This window comes from Micromesistius poutassou, assembly GCF_964030765.1.
Source record: "Micromesistius poutassou genome assembly, chromosome: 5".
Lineage (NCBI taxonomy): Eukaryota > Metazoa > Chordata > Actinopteri > Gadiformes > Gadidae > Micromesistius > Micromesistius poutassou.
Genome location: NC_140275.1, coordinates 12106105 through 12124949, shown reverse-complemented (window position 1 = coordinate 12124949; position 18845 = coordinate 12106105). Strand labels below are relative to the sequence as shown.

The 18845-nt window shown below is 47.0% G+C and overlaps 1 protein-coding gene across 1 annotated transcript; it reads left to right on the top strand.

Annotated features, from left to right (window-relative positions):
• Positions 1 to 1479: 1479 nt before the first annotated feature.
• Positions 1480 to 18691, top strand: fkbp15b (FKBP prolyl isomerase family member 15b). The gene is made up of 29 exons (XM_084468620.1): positions 1480 to 1666; positions 3462 to 3565; positions 4899 to 4977; positions 5420 to 5489; positions 5620 to 5694; positions 5952 to 6050; positions 6463 to 6612; positions 7039 to 7107; positions 7227 to 7370; positions 7684 to 7829; positions 8138 to 8186; positions 8319 to 8435; positions 8753 to 8837; positions 9055 to 9146; positions 9309 to 9408; positions 9805 to 9914; positions 10015 to 10113; positions 10347 to 10441; positions 10701 to 10803; positions 12159 to 12330; positions 13189 to 13325; positions 13663 to 13818; positions 14233 to 14385; positions 15133 to 15222; positions 15686 to 15796; positions 16235 to 16342; positions 16579 to 17375; positions 17799 to 17940; positions 18215 to 18691. The coding sequence occupies exons 1-29, from the start codon at positions 1614 to 1616 to the stop codon at positions 18293 to 18295; spliced, it is 3786 nt and encodes a 1261-aa protein (XP_084324746.1). The 5' UTR covers positions 1480 to 1613; the 3' UTR covers positions 18296 to 18691.
• Positions 18692 to 18845: the final 154 nt, after the last annotated feature.

The window sequence follows — 18845 nt, the reverse complement described above, 5'->3', positions numbered from 1 at the left end:
TCAGATCACAGCTCTGTACAGTGGGGCCAAAATAGATTTCCAAATTAAGAGCCCTCTCCCCTTTTTATAAGGACAACACAAGCTGCCTAGTCACGTCAGAGTGTCAACAATCACACAACATCACACGATACAGACAACATCAAATCAAACAACGCACAAACAAACAGAAATCACCCAACATGCAACATAATTTAAAGGCCTTCAAATCATACCACATACAAATAGTACAATACGTTGTATATATGTTCCGTTATGTCACAAAAATAACATATTTAATTTACCACATCACAAAACTGATCACATCACAAAAACACAGATCATCAAACCACCATATCACACTACCATACAACAGCCACATAGGCCTACATTTTATTTGAACCCTGCAGGTCCCGAGTGACCCCTGCTGGGACAACACAGCTCTCCGCCTTCCAGCGGCCGCCAGACCCCAACACACACATTAAATACCTCCTTATTAAAGAGTCGCGACAGACGGACGGAGCTCCGATGCACTTGGACCAGATAAAACTCACCAGTGGTATTAGCGCCGTCTAGGCCTAATGGGTGTTTAAATTAAACCCCCATTGGCTGGCCAGGAGATCATAAGAGTTCATTTGGTTTCCACGGGTAAAGAAATGTATTGACATCTATTTCTGGACTGATGCGAGATGCCTCTTGAAGGAACAATTTGCGGTACGTCATAGTTGACTGAGTGTCGCGCGGGGTTAGCATTCATGCCCTCATCATCGCTAATCCTCTCCCGTCATCGTTTGTCTCATCTACTGATGTATCGAGGATGTATCCCCCTGTGGTTCATTAAAAGTACTCAAACATTGTCTTAAGTTTTTACCCTGTTCTAATACATGTTTGTGCAAGTAAAAAACATAATATTTCTAAAAAATAACCTGAAGTAATATAGGAAACGATATGGTTGCATGATCGAAGTTACGGATTTAGAGCTATGTGTACAATGTGTTCTCCCATTCAGGCCCAAAACATTACCAACTGAAAAAAATCATCCTAGTTGAGAAATAAGAACTCAAATACATCAGTTAAACAAACGTTTTCAAATACGACAACATAAAGGCATAAATAAGACCTCGAAAACCACAAAAAATACCCCAGCTATCCTACCGGTAGATGTGGTTTTGTTTGTGTTGCTGGCGGTTGGTTTCTACCACTCTGGCGCCCTCTAGAGGCATGTCTCTGAAATGACGCCCGGTCAGGTGGTCACTCTGGCGCCCTCTAGAGGCATGTCTCTGAAATGACGCCCGGTCAGGTGGTCACTCTGGCGCCCTCTAGAGGCATGTATCTGAAATGACGCCCGGTCAGGTTTGTCACTCTGGCGCCCTCTAGAGGCATGTCTCTGAAATGACGCCCGGTCAGGCGGTCACTCTGGCGCCCTCTAGAGGCATGTCTCTGAAATGACGCCCGGTCAGGTGGTCAGTCAGCTGATTCCCCCACAACCAGGAAGAAGATTGCACTTTTTTCAGTGTTTGGAAAGAAAACCCACCAGGTCCTCGTAAAAATAAACATACAACTAGACACCTTGCGCTGTTATATCCATTCGTTTTTATGTTTTAATAAAAACGAACGAATATTAACACGCATTTAACATGTTTGGTGGCGCCGACGAAGAGGATGGAGATTTCCTGTCTCCTTCGGGGGGGTAAGTTTTCCATCTCAGGCAACAGACCCTCAGAGCTTGGATATTTCCAAAGTTGATATGGACTTTGGACCAGAACAGGGATATGTTACGGCGTCCCCAGCTCTTGATCAACACCACTGATCGATAAAACAACGTATAACGTTACTAACGTTACCCCTGCTTCGCTTGCTTCGACTTAACTGATTTGTCACATGTTTCCAACTACCACACACAACGGTAGTCACAGTCATAGCCTTAACTTTGCAAGAAACCTTTCCTTAGACCTTGTCAGTAAAGGTAGGGTAGGCCTACATATATAAACCTTCTGTCAATATTTAATGTATTCTGATATATTAGTCCCTGAACGGGTTATTATTAAAAGCCAACTTTCCATGGGCCGGCTAGGTGTCATGACCGATTCAGGGTTCAGATATGGGACAGCTCTTGCCAACAAGGTAGAAAGTCTCGGTTATGGCTTGACAAAGTTATCGGCCTGTCACCTATATTTCATCTCTCTTTCTTTCTTCCTTTCTTTCTTTATTCTCTCTCTCTCTCTCTCTCTCTCTCTCTCTCTCTCTCTCTCTCTCTCTCTCTCTCTCTAACAAATCCCCCTGAATCGAGTTATAGGCCTGGTTAGGGTTGTAGTCGGAGGAGGAGTGTGAGGGCTGCTAGGGTCACATGCTCCTAGTTAGGGAAAGGAGGCAGGGAGAGGGGGAAGCCCAGCTTCACTCTGCACTGGTCCGTGTGTTGTGAGAGGAGATACCTCAGTGCCACGCCTGGTTCTCCATGCGGTGTCATGCTGCTCAATCTTCCATCGAGGTGTGAGCTCCACTGGGGCCTAACAGGCACGGACGCTCACCCCGCTGTCGGACAGAGGGCGTTCGGCTAGAAAAGGTCTTGCATGGAGGGCTCACCCATGCAAGCAGACGGGCCTTCGTCACAGTCCATCTCCTCCTTCTCCTCCTCCTCCTCCTCATCCCCCCAGTTCTTCTCCGTTGGAGACCAAGGCCTGCTTGCGTTCACCATGTCAGTGGTGGGAGACATTGATGACTACTTGTGGAGGGAGTTCCAGGGGTTGGTATTATGTGGTTGAGTCCTCTTCGACACCGGCTGTTATCAGGACCGCTCCATGCGTTTCCGTCATGAGGGTTGTGTGAAAAACAGGCATAGCTTTGCCATTTCAATTGATTTTGGTCTGCGTTACCGACTATTGAAGGGGAGGAGGTACGGTGGAAGTAGGGTTTTCTGCAGCGCTGGTGAATGAAAGTGGTTATTGTGGTCGACTACTGTACCATAGCGTACTACTGCTATAGCGACAGCTGTAACCGTTCGACTTCCGTGCAAGATTAGAGGGAGTTAGGAAATGCCAAGGGTTGGAAAAACGGGAAAGATTTGAAATCCAAATTGGGATGCTGAGGATTTGAGTGAGCTGCTTTTCACACATGTGTGGTTCACTGTTTGCTTGTATGGGACATAATGAATATGTCTGTGTTCATTGTACATTGTACATGAATTTACCACAAATGGTTCGTCTTTCCACTTTGGAAGTCTTGCGCGGCTTGCCATACTTCAGGAGGGATTCCTGTTTCGAGACGACTGAACAGTTAGCAGGACTTAGCAACGACCCCAGGAATCAAAGGCGAAAGCTCGCACTTGAGACAAATGATCATAGCCATCCGGGTCGGTGGCTGTAGTGTTCTCAAGGCTCTGGGAGTGAGGATAAACACGGAGGACACCTGTCACTCGGTGACCGATGGGGTTCTTGAGATGGAAGAGTATGTGCTGAGTTCTTATTGTGGTTGTCTGGGCTCCACAGGGCCAAGCTGGCCTCCCTGTTCGGACTGGACCAGGCGTCCAGCCAAGGCAACGAGTCCTTCCAGTACACGGCTCCCAAGCAGCCCAAGAAGAACTCTGGAGCAGGTAAACAGCACCACGACTACACAACCACACAACCACCACTAGAACCACAACCACGGGCACCACCACATCCACCACTAGGACCACCACATCCACAACCACCACATCCAAAACCACTATATCGACAACCTCCACAACTACCACATCCACAGTCTTACTGCATTTAAGGAGCAACAATCAGTATGACAAACACAACCTTTTGGTGTTACAATAATTGTACGTGAAACATACACACTATTAAAATGCTAAATTAAATGAAATATTTCTTATTGTTGTTACCTAACCCTCACACGTGGTGATGCAGGATCTTGTGATGATGTTTGCATTGCTATGAAAATAACCTATTCAGTCCACTAATGGCCCATGAATGTGGAAATAGATTGGGATGAAATCTGTGTACACAAATTCACATTCCACAAGCACAGCTTAATCCGGAATGAGGAGCCATTGCGAGTCCACCATGGGCAAGAGCACGTTACCTTGTTAGTAATGTCCCCTCATACGTCATAGCTCCACGGATGGTGGAGATAAGGACTGAGGTCCGAACCTCGGGACCTCATAGCTGGCTAAAGCCTAGCCCTACATCGCCAGACGAATTGTAAAATGCAATTAGTGTGGATCATCTCCATTTATTTTCAATTTCCATGGGCCCAGACCAAAATACCTCTGGACGCAAGGCCTACAACCAATCAAAGCATCGAAACGGGGGGTGCAGCACTGAGTGATGGCTTTTGTAAACAGACAACATGCTTGCAGCAGAGACATCTTTCTTCTCAACAAAAGTTTTAAGTGCAGTCATTTGTTCTTCTTTTAGTGAAAATATGCTGTCCATTTAGTTTAATACTGTCTTGATAGCAAAATCAACATTGTGTACTTCCTCAGCTGTCTTTGTTGTTGAAAATGTCTCTATGGCTCTCCTCTGCACCGTCATCATATTTATCCCGCCTCCCGGGTTGTGATTGGTCGGTCTGTCTCATTTTGTATGGGAGGCGAGCCAGACCTTATCTGCAGAGCAAATGAAACATGAAATTGGTCTAGTTCCATGGCTAGCTATGGCCATGGTGCACATTAATACGTCACTAATGGCAAATATGCTTGGAATTCCAGGCTTCCTTATCAGTACAAAACTGAAATGGATAAATAAAATGTATATTTAAATTAAATGAAAGTTTCTGTATTCACTCGGTGCCGATCCAAGATGATTCCTTCAGTAGCAGTGGAACCGTAATGATCTCGGATACAGTGACAATGTGGACCAGAAACGGGACAGTTCTGGTGCTGGTTTTGCCGTTGTTAAAAACCAACTGAACCGGAGCCCCTCCTTCTCCTTTTCCAGGTCTGGCAGGCCAGAAACAGGCTCCACCCCTGGGCGCGCCAGCGGTCCTGCTTGCCACGGCAGTCCAAGCCTTCAGATAGTAAGCAGCCTGTCTCTCTAAGAACCCTCCGTTCTGTCTGTAGAACATGGATCACAGGGCCAACTTGTAAAATAAAACTTGAATGCTATTGAGAGAGATGAGAGCAGAGATGAGAATAAAACTATAATGATTTATTACAAAGAATCGTGAATGAAGTTCAGAATAGGAACTCTTCAGGTTCTTTAGTCGTAACCGGAATGTGAATGTCATGCATCCTTGTGTTGCAAATTGCAACAGACCGTACATAAACAGGGAAACTATGTCAACATCCCTTGTATTCTGTTTTGCCCAGTAATATAATTATATCTCCAGTATTCTCTGTCTTGACCAGTATGAACGGACATAAACACAGGAACTCTATATATATTTGTATTGTCTGTCCCAGTGTAACAGTATGTGAACAGAGAAACCATATGAATATCCCTTGTATTCTCCTTCCCAGTATAAATGGACAGTACGCAAACCAGGGCAAACTGGGAGCTGCTGTCCTGGGGAATCACTCATCGAAGGAGGTGAGATGTCCACTCAGAGTCAGGCCTTTCAGATCCTCAGGTGTTCCTCATTAACATGTTGTAAAGCTCTCTCTCTCTTTGTGTAAAGTAAATCTCTCTCGCTCTCTATGTATTGAAATCTCACCTGCAGCACAAACTCCTGCTGTACCTGAGCCAGCAGAAGCAGGTGGCGGCAGCCACCATCCATGCGAGTTTCGTCTTTACGGTAAGTTCTGGTGTACACATCAAATACATTAACCCGCGCCCACGCCAAACCCAGAAACAGTGGTGTGGATTTTAGTGGTATTCGCAACAATGCAATACACTCAATAAAGACAACAATAAAGCTTTTTTTTTCTTCCTCCCTACCCATCTCCATCTGTCTCTCTCTCTCCCTCTCTCAATATCTATATATATGGCTCTTTCTCGTTGTTATGTCTTTCTTTCTCTCTCTACGTCTTCCTCCTCATCTCTCTTTCTTAGGTCCAGCCAAACAACTACTGCACGTTCTATGACGACCAGCGTACCAACTGGTCGTTGATGTTCGATACGGAGAAAATAGCGTCCGACTTCTGCAAGGAGGTACGTTCTCATGGATGGCCTACACAGCTAGTTAAAGGATGTTATCAGATAGTCTTGAAATACTTGAAAGATAAGAGATACTCATGGATGAAACTTGAAACATAATTTGAGTGTGGCTAAAAGCTGCAGGTCTAATAGGTTAATTAGAACTCAATATTCCATCCAATTGTGCTTAAGGGATGTCACTTGAGTAGCAGTATGTTTGAAACGATCTGAGGGAAATCATTTTTTTTCCAATAACATGCTTTGCTTGTTTCAGTCTAATACACACTCAAAACAAGCGTAGAGTTGATGTTTTAATGAGAAGAGTCACAAGATTCGAGATGCAGCCCAGAAGTCTTCATCCAGAAAGCTGTAAGCTTTATTTTTATTATTATTACCATTTTTATTGACCATTATGATGTTGCTGCAGGTGTGTCTGGCCAAGGTGAACAGTGCCCCCACCATGGAGGGGGTGGTGGTGCAGGAGCTGGGCCTGGGGGAGGGGCCTGCAGTGGAAGCGGGAGACTCCCTTGAGGTGGCCTACACCGGCTGGCTGCTCCAGAACCACGTCCTGGGTCAGGTAGGCTACCACTAGCACCTTCACCCAGAACCACGTCCTGGGTCAGGTAGGCTACCACTAGCACCTTCACCCAGAACCACGTCCTGGGTCAGGTAGGCTCCCACTAGCACCTTCACCCAGAACCACGTCCTGGGTCAGGTAGGCTACCCCTAGCACCTTCACCCAGAACCACGTCCTGGGTCAGGTAGGCTACCACTAGCACCTCCACCCAGAACTGACCCAGGATGCGGGATCTGTAGTGACCGCCGGTTCAATGCTGACCTGCGATCCTATGCTACATGTCATTCACATTCTCTTTCTACTCACGCTTCTGTCATTTTATGATGAAGAGTTTGAATAAGAGTTTATTTATAGTTAGTTCTTTCCTTCAACGACATCACATGACACCCTATCAACCAATCACAACGAGGTGTGTCTGTGCTGCAGGTGTTTGACTCCAACGTGAACAAGGACAAGCTGCTGAGGATGAAGCTGGGATCTGGGAGGGTGATCAAAGTGAGTCCCTCACGTTCACCTCAACGTCCCGCCCTTCAAGGTGTTGGCTAATGTTGTTTTTGTTTGTTGATGTTAACTGTTTTTGTTTGTTTGTTTGTTTGTTTCTTTCTCATCCTCAGGGTTGGGAGGAGGGCATGGTGGGGATGAAGAAGAGTGGGCGTCGCCTGATGGTGATCCCGCCCACTTTGGCCTATGGCTCCAAGGGATTGGCTGGTCGCATCCCGGCCGACAGCACACTGGTGTTCGAGGTGGAGCTTCGACGGGTGCGGAAATACGGTCCACTATCACGCTATACTCATGTTAACCTGCTAGACGTGTTTGTTCTTTCTTTTCTATGGACTGTTTACTTTCTATGTAACTTATGTTGGTTACCACCAGGTAAGCACGTTTGAGGTGATTTAGAGTCGGTCCATGTTACCACATTCTCCTCATTGTAAAAAAAAAAAAAGGTGAAATTATAGCAAAACAACATTAACATAACTTGCATCAGATATATGCCGGTAAAGTAAAATTTCTTTAGATTTGTAATTGTTTTACCAAAACATGTTCTCACGGTCTGGTTCTCTGGGTCCCCAGGTTAAGCTAGCCAGGGACGGCGGGTTGGACCTGACCAGCACCGCCCCTTCCCCTGCCCCCTCGCTGACCCCTTCACCAGCCCCCAGCGTGGAGACCCTGACCGATAGCCTGGCACCCACAACCAGCTCCGGCCCAGGAAGACCTGGGTAAGGGGGAGGGCGGACAGAAGGCCGAGAGCTAGCGCCCGAGAGCTAACGGCTAACTCTCATGTCCGGAGATTATTTTTGTGTTTGTGGTGTAGTGGAAAGCTTTGTTGTTGCTTGGTTTGAGTAACTGCAGTATGTGTGAGAGGGAACGTGGGTTGGAATTATTTGGGTCTAATGGTGTTTGACACCCTATTATTAACTTACATTTCTGTATCTGAATTCACTCTAAGTGTATATTCAATTATTAAATAGTAATTTATAGTTAATTTCACTGTAAGTCATTTTTTGTTATATTTTGATTTATTTAGAGAACCTCCTCTGCGTGCCAAGTCCAACTCCCTCAGTGAACAGCTGGCGGTAAGCGTCCATACTTTATATATTGCTTCTTATATACAATATTATATATATTTTTTATTAATCACTGTTGGAATAAGTGGCTTTATAAATATTGCTCATTCACCCTTTTCTGTTTCTTTTTTTGTCTTGCAGAATCCCGACACAGCCAAAGCGAAGCTCATCTCTCGCATGGCGAAGATGGGCCAGCCCATGTTGCCGTTCCTAGCGGGGGGGTCCGGGCAGCCAGAGTCCAGCGACTCAGAGCTGGAGGTGAGCAGAGAAAAGCTTCTATTAACAGACCTTTTGGAGTCAGAGCGGACCGCGACATGAATGGACAAAGACAAGACCTTATCATTTGTTTGTTTATCATTCTTTTTATCAAAAGTATATCTATTTTTGTAAGGGGTTTTGTGCCTTTTTACGGACATGCTAGCAAAGACAGACAAGTGCTCTGAAAGAGAGAGAGAGAGTGTGTGTGTGTTAGGCAAGGTTAGTTTATTTATACAGCCCTGTGCTCACACGAGGCCATTCATAGTGCTTAACTTAGGACAATCATGAAACGACAATCATTGTGTTCTCCCTTGCAGGACTCCGGTGTGTCCAGGGGGAAGGAGAGAGGAGAAGTATCAGCTCCCGTTCAGATCACCTCCAACCCACCCACCGCCACACAAGGTCTGATCCTCAGGACACACACGCATATACACATGCACGCACACGCACTTTGCTAATCGCAAACTTTCAAAAAGCTTGTTTTTTCAAAATGAATAATTAATTAATTAATTTTGATATCATATTTCATGGACTTTAACCTCTTTGGATGAACTCATCACCTCATGTGAATGCACTGTAAGGGTTGTAATCGTGTGTGTGTTATTTTTGCCACCACCAGTGCATCCTCATCCTCACATGGCGCAGCATTCTGCCTTAATGCCCGTCGCCCCGCAGCATGCTGGGATACCAGGCTCAGGACTCGCCTTCCAGGTACCTCACTCACTCCCTCCCTCTCACTCCCTCCTTCCCTTCCTCACTCGCTGTGTGTGTGTGTGTGTGTGTGTGTGTGTGTGTGTGTGTGTGTGTGTGTGTGTGTGTGTGTGTGCCATCTATTCATACAGTGTTTCCCTGACCTCTTCTTGCCCTGTGCAGCCCTACCCGTACAGCAGCCAAACCGCTGTGGCGTCCGCACAGCTCCAGCCCTTGGGCCCCATGGGCCCCGTGTACCCTGCCCAGAGTGTCTCCTACATGGGTAAGTCCTGCCGCCCCACCCCGTCCCTGCCCCTGGATGGACCAGAATAGTGGTGCATGCCTCTTTCTAAGTAAATGATAAACAGACAATAGACTCATTTAAGTATTGTTTTATTTACTACTCTTTACTATTGAATTATTTCGGAGATGCTTATATCCAAAGCAATTTATAGTGGTGTGTGTGTGTGTGTGTGTGTGTGTGTGTGTGTGTGTGTGTGTGTGTGTGTGTGTGTGTGTGTGTGTGTGTGTGTGTGTGTGTGTGTGTGTGTGTGTGTGTGTGTGTGTGTGTGAGTGAGCTTTCGCTCTGGACACCCTAACCACTCGATTATCCTAGAGTCCCCAAAGGGGGGACCGCATGCAGACAATAGAATAATCTTTGTATTATCACCCTACCTAGGCTCTGGTGATGTCACTTCCTTCCTGATGACAGAGGCCCGGCAGCACAACACTGAGATCAGATTGGCCGTCGGTAAAGTCGCCGATAAAGTTGACCAGCTGAGCTCAAAGGTTTCATTCAGTTCCTTATTAAAGCATGAACACGTAACATGAACCGGAAACAAACAGTGAACAGAACGTGAGTTTCATGTTAACGTTCTCCCTGTGCCAGATGGAGGAGCTCAATCGGCAGGGCAGTCTGTCAACGGGCCTCTCCAACGCCTCAATGGAAACCTCCATGATCATGCACAGCATCCAGAGACTCGTTCAGGTGCCCTGCTGCATCCCTACCTAGCATTCTGTATCCCAACAACCACCATTCTGTTGCATTTTGTAGCCTGCTGTAGTAGCATTCTCTAGCATGCTGCAACAAACGGTAGCACTGTATACATGCTGGTCTTTACAGGTCTATGCCGTTCTTTAAAGGTCTTTACTACTCTTTGACCGGTCTTGAGTGGTCTTTATTGTTCTTTACAAGTCTTTACTGGTCTATGTTTGTGGCAGGAAAACGAGTGTTTGAAGAAGGAGGTGTTTGAGAAGAGCTCCCGCATTGAGGAGCAGAACCGAAAGATCGGGGATCTCATCAACCAGAACCAAAAGTGAGCTGTTTTTTAAAGTACCTCATAGTACCTCAGTACAAATATTACCGCATTTTCTACTTTTAAGTCAACTCTGTATTTTTCTCTATAACGATGCTTCATACAACACCATTCTTAGAGACCAGAGACTTACAGTGAGTTCAGGTACATGTCATTCAGGAGCAAAGAGAAGTTAGTGGCCGTCTTGCGCTAGGATGTTTACAGGACGACTATGGACACTGGAGATTAAATGGACAAGTGTCTGTACCGCTGTGTTTAGACACGTGGAGCAAAGCAACCTTCTGATGGAGCAGAGGAGCGACTCCCTGAAGACCTCCAGCCAACAGAGCCACACACGCCTTCTGGAGGCGGAGAAAGAAAAGGTGCGTGCTCATTGGTCCATGGTGACGTCACATGATTTGGCAGTCACAGTGTCCTTGTTCAAGGGATCCAGATGTTGTTGTCTATTGGTATGATATTTAGGATGGATATTGAAGAACAGAATATCCCGATTATTATTTACTATGACTATTTTAGTGATTTAAGACTTTTGCTGGTGCAAATTTCAGTGAATATATTTTTTTAGATGTCATTAATGAGCAGATAGGGGTTAGGGCATCGTGCTTGATAACCTATAGATAGATTTCTAAACATTGGGGGCTAAAACCCAATATCTTTCTGGATGCTATTACACAAAGAAACAATAAGGACATTTATTGAAAGCAAAACATTCAACATTTCACACAGAAGACAATCAAATTATTGTATAACTTATAGACTTAACCTTCCAGAAGCCAATCAATGCTCTAGTGTCACTCATTTAGCATCCCAGTCATCCGAATGGAATGTCCCACTGTTAGACACACACAACGATTCAAGTTCACCCCTAGATGTATCACTGGCTTTCTTCATGATTGCACAACACTATAGAGTGGCCGGTATTGAAGTATTTCCCAGCTGTCCGATGGTGGCTAGGATGAGGAGGAGCAATGGGAGTGTTTGGGTGTTTGTCTGTAACTTTCTTAAGCTCTTCCAACTAAACGTTTAACCTGCTTATGCTTTCTGAACCCTCCCTGGCTGACTACTGTCCATTGCTAACGGCTCTGTCTTCCCAGCATGCTCTCCTTCAAGACCTAGGTCCTTGCCAGGTGAGACTGGTTTCCTCAATCTATCAACCACTCTCACTCTCTACCTATATCTCTCTCTAGCTCTATCCCCCTCTCTTTTTTATCTCTTACTCTATTTCTCTATCGCAATCTTTCTTTCTCTCGATCTCTCCCTAACTCTATTTCTCTCTTTTTCTCCCCATCTACTTATCTCCCTTTGCTAATATCTCTACCTCTCTATCTTTCCTGGTTCAACTGCTCACGGGACCATTAACCCAACTCACCTTTCTCTTTCTCTCCCTCTTCCTCTCTTTTATCATTATTTTCATCCATCTCTCCTTCCACCCTTGCCCCGTCCTTCTTTTGTTCCCCCCATCCCTCATCCCTCTCGTCCTCCTCCCATCCCATCAGGGTAGCTCTCCCTGAGCCATGTAGCGCTATCATCACAACTAGCATCAGGCTACCATCGCTCTAGTACCATCACCACCGTACTCACAGAGAGGCCAGTGTTGTCTCTCTGTCCTCTGCTTGTCATGTTCAGATGCCGGACTGTTACTGTAAGAGCTGCTCCTTCCCGGCCCCCTCACCCCTCCCTCTCTCCCCCACTCTCCCTTCTGCCCCGCCCCCTACAGGTGCGTCTCACAGAGGACCTAGCGTCCTCCGTTACCCGTGCGGCTCAGCTCCAGCTGGACGCAGCCTCCAGCCAGCAGAGGGCGACAGACCTGCAGATCAAACTGTCTGCGGCCCTGCAGGAGGGGGTCAGCCAAGGGGAGCGCATCAGCGCCATGGAGAACCAACTAGAAGGTTGGATGTGACCTGTCTGTCACTCTGTCCCTCTGTCTTTTTAGCCGGCTGGTCGTCTCAGTCTCTCTCACTTTTTCGTATGTCTCTTGTTCTGTCTGTCTGTCTTTCTCTCTGTCTGTCTCTCCCTGTATTGTCTGTCTGTTTGGCTGGCTGGTCCTCTCAGTATTCTCGTATGTCGCTCATTCCGGTGGTCAGGCTCTATCTACTTCGGCTGTCTCTCTATCAGTCCTTGTATATCTCTTGGTCAGCTGTACATCTCCTTCTCTCTTCATCAGTTTTATTTAGATTAAGAGAGATTCTGAAAAGTACTTTCACTTTGATGAGTTGCATGGGGAAGAAAGCTTGTGTTGCATTGGTCCACCTGGTTGTTTTGTAGCCGTCAGTGTAAACAGATGATTGAATTACACGATCATGCTGACCTCACTACCTTGTGAGTCTCATCAGGTCACTTATATGTGCTGAATGCTTTTGGCTGTCCAGTGGCACAAAACACAGAGCTATGTGTTTAAATTTTGAAAACACACTCACAAGACAAGACCTGCTGAGGTCATCAGACCACGGACTAGTCCAGACACAGTCAGTCTCCTAAAGTTAATGTATTGTTGTCGGTCTATATAGCCTACTTACCATATGGGTTATTATGTCATTCTTTGTCTGTATAATGTCATACTTTTCTGTGCATATGTCACCTATAGCACTGCTAGTTATTCTGCAAAGCTAGGGGAACCCACCACTAGCTGTACAGCTAAGTGGGCTAAGCAAAGCTAGGATTGCTGGGCTGGTTGACCATTTGTGCTAGTAGGCTAGAAGGTTCAGGACTTTACCATTGTACCATTTCCCCCCCCCACCCCCCCCCAGAGCTGAAGGAGAACGTAGCATCGCTCCAGACTCAGTACCGTGCGGAGAAGCAGAGACGTAAGGAGGTGGAGCAGGCCCTGGGAGAAGTCAAGGAGGAGCTGCAGGATGCTAGGGGTGACAAGGAGAACCTGGACAAGGTGGGCATCTTCAACGTCATCCGCATATATATATATCATATAAACCTATATTATATCATATTATAGTGTAGTGTAAAGTACAGCTATCTTTATTATTCCCGAAGGTGCCATGGATATTGCAGCAAGCGTAACAAAAAGGAACACAAACATATAAAAAAAAATGCATGAATTTAGAATCATATATATATATCATACTGTAGGATAAAGGGGCTTCATTCTTAAATTATATTATCATATAGGATCATCATCTGATCCGATTTCGTATACTATATCATCATCGTGTATTCTATATCTGCTGTCTGCTGCATTCCCCCCCCCCCCCCCTTCTCTTCCTCAGACTCTGGCGGACAGGAAGAGGAAGTGGCAGGCAGAGCGGCTGCGGCGGGATGAGGAGGTGGAGGAGGTGCGGAGGAGCAGCCAGGAGGAGGCGGACGGCCTGAGGGCTCAGCTCCGCAAGGCCAGGAGCAGCCAGGACGGAGCCGCCTCGGAACAGGTAGGGTCACATGACCCCGCTCACATGACCACCGGCTCGACCGCACAGTGGAACTGGTAGCCACATGACCACCCACGCCACCCCCCCACTGCACGGTGGAAAAGGTTCATGATGCAGCGATTTCCGCTCTGGATTCACTCGTCGGTTGATGTACTTCTATGGTTGTGAGACGTGTGTGTACATGTTAAGGAGGCATGCAGGTGTTGCTGTAGTGTCAAGTCCAGCCTCATTGATCGTGTGTGTGTGTGTGTGTGTGTGTGTGTGTGTGTGTGTGTGTGTGTGTGTGTGTGTGTGTGTGTGTGTGTGTGTGTGTGTGTGTGTGTGTGTGTGTGTGTATACACTGTGTATATTTCTAAATGATGTGTGTGTGTGTGTGTATATTTATAAATATATATATGTGTGTGTGTGTGTCAGCTGTCCCAGCTGCAGGCAGAGCTGGAGGAGGAGTGGCGGGGCAGGAGTGAGAAGGCGGTTGCTGCAAGCAGGGAGCAGCACAGCCGGGAGGTGTCAGAGCTGTCGGAGCAGAGAGAGGCTCTGGAGCAGAGGGTGGGCCAGCTACAGGGCAAGGTACTAATCCCGGCAGGGATGGATTAATGATCAGGGATCGAGAGGTGATTGAATATTGAATTGTCTCCCAACTCAGACTTGAGGTTCATACCTAAACTAGGAAGGCAGACATGCTCAGAACTGGGTCTATCTTTTAGATTTTGCTGGAAGCGGCTCGTAAGCACATAATTGGCGGACACAAACTCGGCCGGCAGTAGTATAATATGAAAAGGCTTTTCAAATAAAAAAGAAAATGTTTGAAATCAACACCCCTTAGAATGACCACTGTAGAAATACAGTTATTAAAATCCCCTTCTGAAAGCTTCATCCCCTCGCTCAAATGACTTTTCGTCTTTAGAATATCTCGGTAAATCAACAGAAAACAATGTGTGACTCGTCTCCCCCCAGAAGATGTGATTGCATGTGTGATTCATCAATTGAGACACAACATTTCTTAGGGGAGGATATACACCTGCATAAATGTCATTATAAATCAGGTTTCACCCCCTCTGAGTTTTACATGTCTGAATATTCTTCTTAACCGGTTCATTTTCCATCTGCCGATGTTTTCATTGTTAAATGAAATGTAACTCCCACAGCCCTTACTAACTGGTTATACAGAACACATTTTTGCTAACTAACTGCATGCCGGTCTCTCTCCCTGTCTTTCTATCTGCCTATTAATTAGTTAATTAATATCTGCAATCTGTCTCCCTGCCTGTCTGTCTCCCTGTCGACCCGCCCCCTCCCTGTCTGGTGGCTCCCCAGCTAGCATCGTTGAAGCAGGCCAGGGATGCAGAGCAGATGGATTCACAGCAGCAGGACCACAGCCAGGCGCTGCAAAACCTGCAAGGGAAGGTAACAGCATCTTCTCAACACTTTGTCTTTAATCACAACCCCAAATACAACCTCAGCTATCTAGATAGACACACACCTTTGATCACGACCCCAAAAACTACGTCATATCAAACTTTCTCCTGTTTCAACATAGTTCGACAGTTTGCCATTTTTTTTTGCCATAAAAGGAGGTTGCTTTTTCCCTGTGGTCAATTTCCGACTTGGGCCCATTCTCCTGTTGTGGTCAAGCCCTTTTTATAGAGTATGTTTACATGCACAGGGACAACTGGTAAGGCAGAGTAACCAGGTTATAGTCATTAGCATACTAATTATCGCATTGACATGGCCTCTTACGGTAACCCCGGTTGCGGTCAGTTGAAATAGGGACAGGCATGCTAAATCCTACCTTAGAATTTGACGAGGACGGGGTTACGGGACATGTGAATGACATGACAGTGCTGTCTGTTGTGGTGGTGGGGGTCAGTACGCAGCATTGGAGCAGCGGTCTGCGGCGGCGAGGGAGACGCTGCAGGGGAGAGTCTCTGAGCTGGAGGGGAAGATGGAGGAGCAGGGAGCGGTGGATACAGCAGGAGAGGTCAGCTCTCTCTCTCTCTCTCACTCTATCTCTCTGTCCCTCTCTCTTTCTCGCTCTCTTTCTCTCTCTCTTCTCTCTGTTTTACTCTTTGTATTTTTAGGGTTATAATCAATAATTCGAAGCACTTTTGTTCTCCATTATAAAAACACACAGGCTTATTGTGTTAGAAAATGTAGCTGGGCCTTGGTCAGGCGGACCTAATTCATTCTGCCATTTTAGATGGATCATAACAAGCTTGTTATTGTACATAATAACCTTGCTGTGTCTGGTGTGGGTTCACAAGAACACACATTGACGCACACGTATAGATCGGCACATGCACACGCGTCATACAAACACAACCTGTGTAGACGGAAAGACAGACTCACACCGTGTCTGAGCCTTATTAAGTGATGAACGGAGGGTGAACCCTGTGTGTGTTGGTGTGTTGATGTCCAGGTGAAGCGGGTGATGAACGGGGTCTTCCAGTCCTTGAGGGGTCAGTTCCAGGTGGAGCAGTCCTACTCCGGCCAGGTCGTACTGGGCCTCATCGTTTCCACCATCAAGGTACCACGCTCTTAGATCACTCATTGCATGAAATTTAATCACAGTCTTCACAGTCTTCTTTCAAGTTAGCGTTAGTTAGAATGCATAATATCATTACGTTTTTTGTTTTTACTTTTGATTTTTGTACCTGTATTAAAATGTCGGCCAGCCAAAATATACTGGGTTTGATCCCCAATGTCAGCTGCCTGACCTGTAGACATCCTTGAGTGTGACTCGCTGTGTGATGTTGTTTCTAGAACGTCACTCTCCAGCTTCTCAGCGGCTCGGAGACACAAACGGTTAAACGTGACCCGCGGGAGGAGGAAGACAACGAGGAGGAGGAGGAGGAGGAAGAAGAAGAAGAACAGGAAGAGGAAGAAGAAGAGAAGACGGAGGACAATGAACGTGATGTAAGGCAGAGAGACGCCGCTCCGCTGGTAAACGGCGAGAAAGAAACGGGGGACGTGGAAGGAGAGGCGGCGCAGGTAGTGCAGAACGGCGACGCGGGAACGGAAGCGAACGCATCCGTGTCGGCGGAGGTGGTCGTCGCCGTGGAGACTGAAGTCGCTCTGAGCCTGGCGGCGGTTGTGGTGGGAGAGGAGGAGAAGCCGCCGGGAGCATCTGAGGTGGAGCCAAGGGGGGCGTCTGAGGTGGAGCCACTGGGGGCGTCTGAGGTGGGGCCGGGGGCCTCTGAGGTGGAGCCCACGGCGGTCCCTTTGACCGGCGCTCCTGCAGACAGACGGGACGTGATGGCGACGACCCAGGGGGAACCGGAGCGAGGACGCTCCACAACCGACGCCGATCTGGATCCAAGCCCCGCCCCCCAGCAGACGGGCGCGCCCGCCGGCCACTCGGAGACTGAAGGGAGCTCCGGGGGTCCCGGAGTCAGCCAACTAGGCGGCGAGGTCATCGCACCCGCCCCCCTCCTGGGAGGAGGCGGAGCCAGCGTGGACACAGAGGAGCCTCTGGGTGCCGTCGGCGTGACGATCGAGGAGCGGACCGGCCCTCCCAAGCACCCCCCACCCCCGCCAAATTCCCACCAGGACGGCACGAGGTAGGACTTTTAGTTTGAAAATCGACTGACAATCGTCTTGTCAGTCGCCCTCCCTCTTACAAGGCATGCTTATCTTGCAATAATTACGGCTCACTTAATTTTAAGCTGACCATCCCTCCCTTGTATATACATATATACACGTGTGTATGTGTATGTATATATTATGTATATGTGTGTATGTGTATATATGTATATATATACTGCATATATAATCTCATACCTCTGTCTAATTGGTCACTCTCTCACCCTTCCCTCACCCCTCCTTCCCTCTCATTGCTTCTCCACCCCTCCACTCTCAACCGTGCGCCAAATCCCACGCGTGTCACACTCACACACACACACACACACACACACACACACACACACACACACACACATACACACACGCACCACACGCACACCCCTGTCCCTCCACCACCTCAGTCGGTCCGGGGGTCTCGGTGAGGAGCAGGAAGAGAAGGAGCAGGAAGTTGAAGAGGAGTTTTTCCAGAGCACACTAGCGGCCAAACCGTCGCAGCCTCCGCCCAACCACCCAGAGGAGGAGGAAGAGGAGGAGGAGGAGATGGTAAGGAACGATCTGTAGAGCTCAGTAGATCTCTCAGATTACACACAGCACCAAACCCCCCCTGCCCCCCACCCTCCCTCCTCCCTGCTTCTAACTTGTGTTTTGTTATGTGTATAAGTTGCAATGTATCATTGTTGAGCACCATAGCTGCACCATTGTCTGCAATAGCGTATTTATTGTGCTACTCTCTTAGAATTGTATTTTTCTCTTTGTGCATCATCGTGTGTGTTCTCGTGTTCCCTTGTCGTGGTTTCCCAACGTGTTTTCTCTCCAGAGTCTGAAGGGCCGGCCGCCCCCAACGCCGCTGTTTGGCGAGGACGACGACGACGCAGACGACCTGGACTGGCTGAGTTGAGGCCGTGCCCAGCGGAGGGTCGTGGTGTTTTTTTATTGGAACGTTTTGATTTTAAATGTTCTTGCGTGCGAGAGGAGTATCTCTTCGGGACTAAAGAACAGTGCCTCGCGATGGAGGAGGAGTAGACTGGAAATGAACAAGCGTCAGTGGTTCTCCAACTGACCGATTTCTGTTGAATGTGTCGAGTCTTTGAATGTGTTTATTTTCGTTTGATTTTTTTATTTTATAATTATACTGTAGCTGACCACTTAATGATTCAGAGGCCTCTTCGGTCGGTGAGATCCGAATGAAATGTTTAATTTTCTGCTTTGTGACTTCTAATCTACTTTTTAGCTGTCTGTTTTAATTATTCCTCATCAAAAACCCAATCTCTGAAATAAACAACATTGAACCTGAGATATCTGTTGGTGTTTTTGTGGTGTGGGTTACATACACGAGAACATTCCTGTGAACATTTTAGTCATAGGCAAAATTTTCACCATGAAACATGGACCACATTCATGAAACTAAGGACTTTATTAATTTTTTTTTCCATTAAATATATTTTATA

Excerpts from the sequence above, each read along its gene's own strand:
- fkbp15b (XM_084468620.1), top strand. The coding sequence starts at position 1,614 with ATGTTTGGTGGCGCCGACGAAGAGGATGGAGATTTCCTGTCTCCTTCG. Across the intron at positions 5,490-5,619 it reads GGAATCACTCATCGAAGGAG|CACAAACTCCTGCTGTACCT; the intron begins GTGAGATGTCCA and ends TCTCACCTGCAG. Across the intron at positions 9,409-9,804 it reads CCAGAGTGTCTCCTACATGG|GCTCTGGTGATGTCACTTCC; the intron begins GTAAGTCCTGCC and ends CACCCTACCTAG.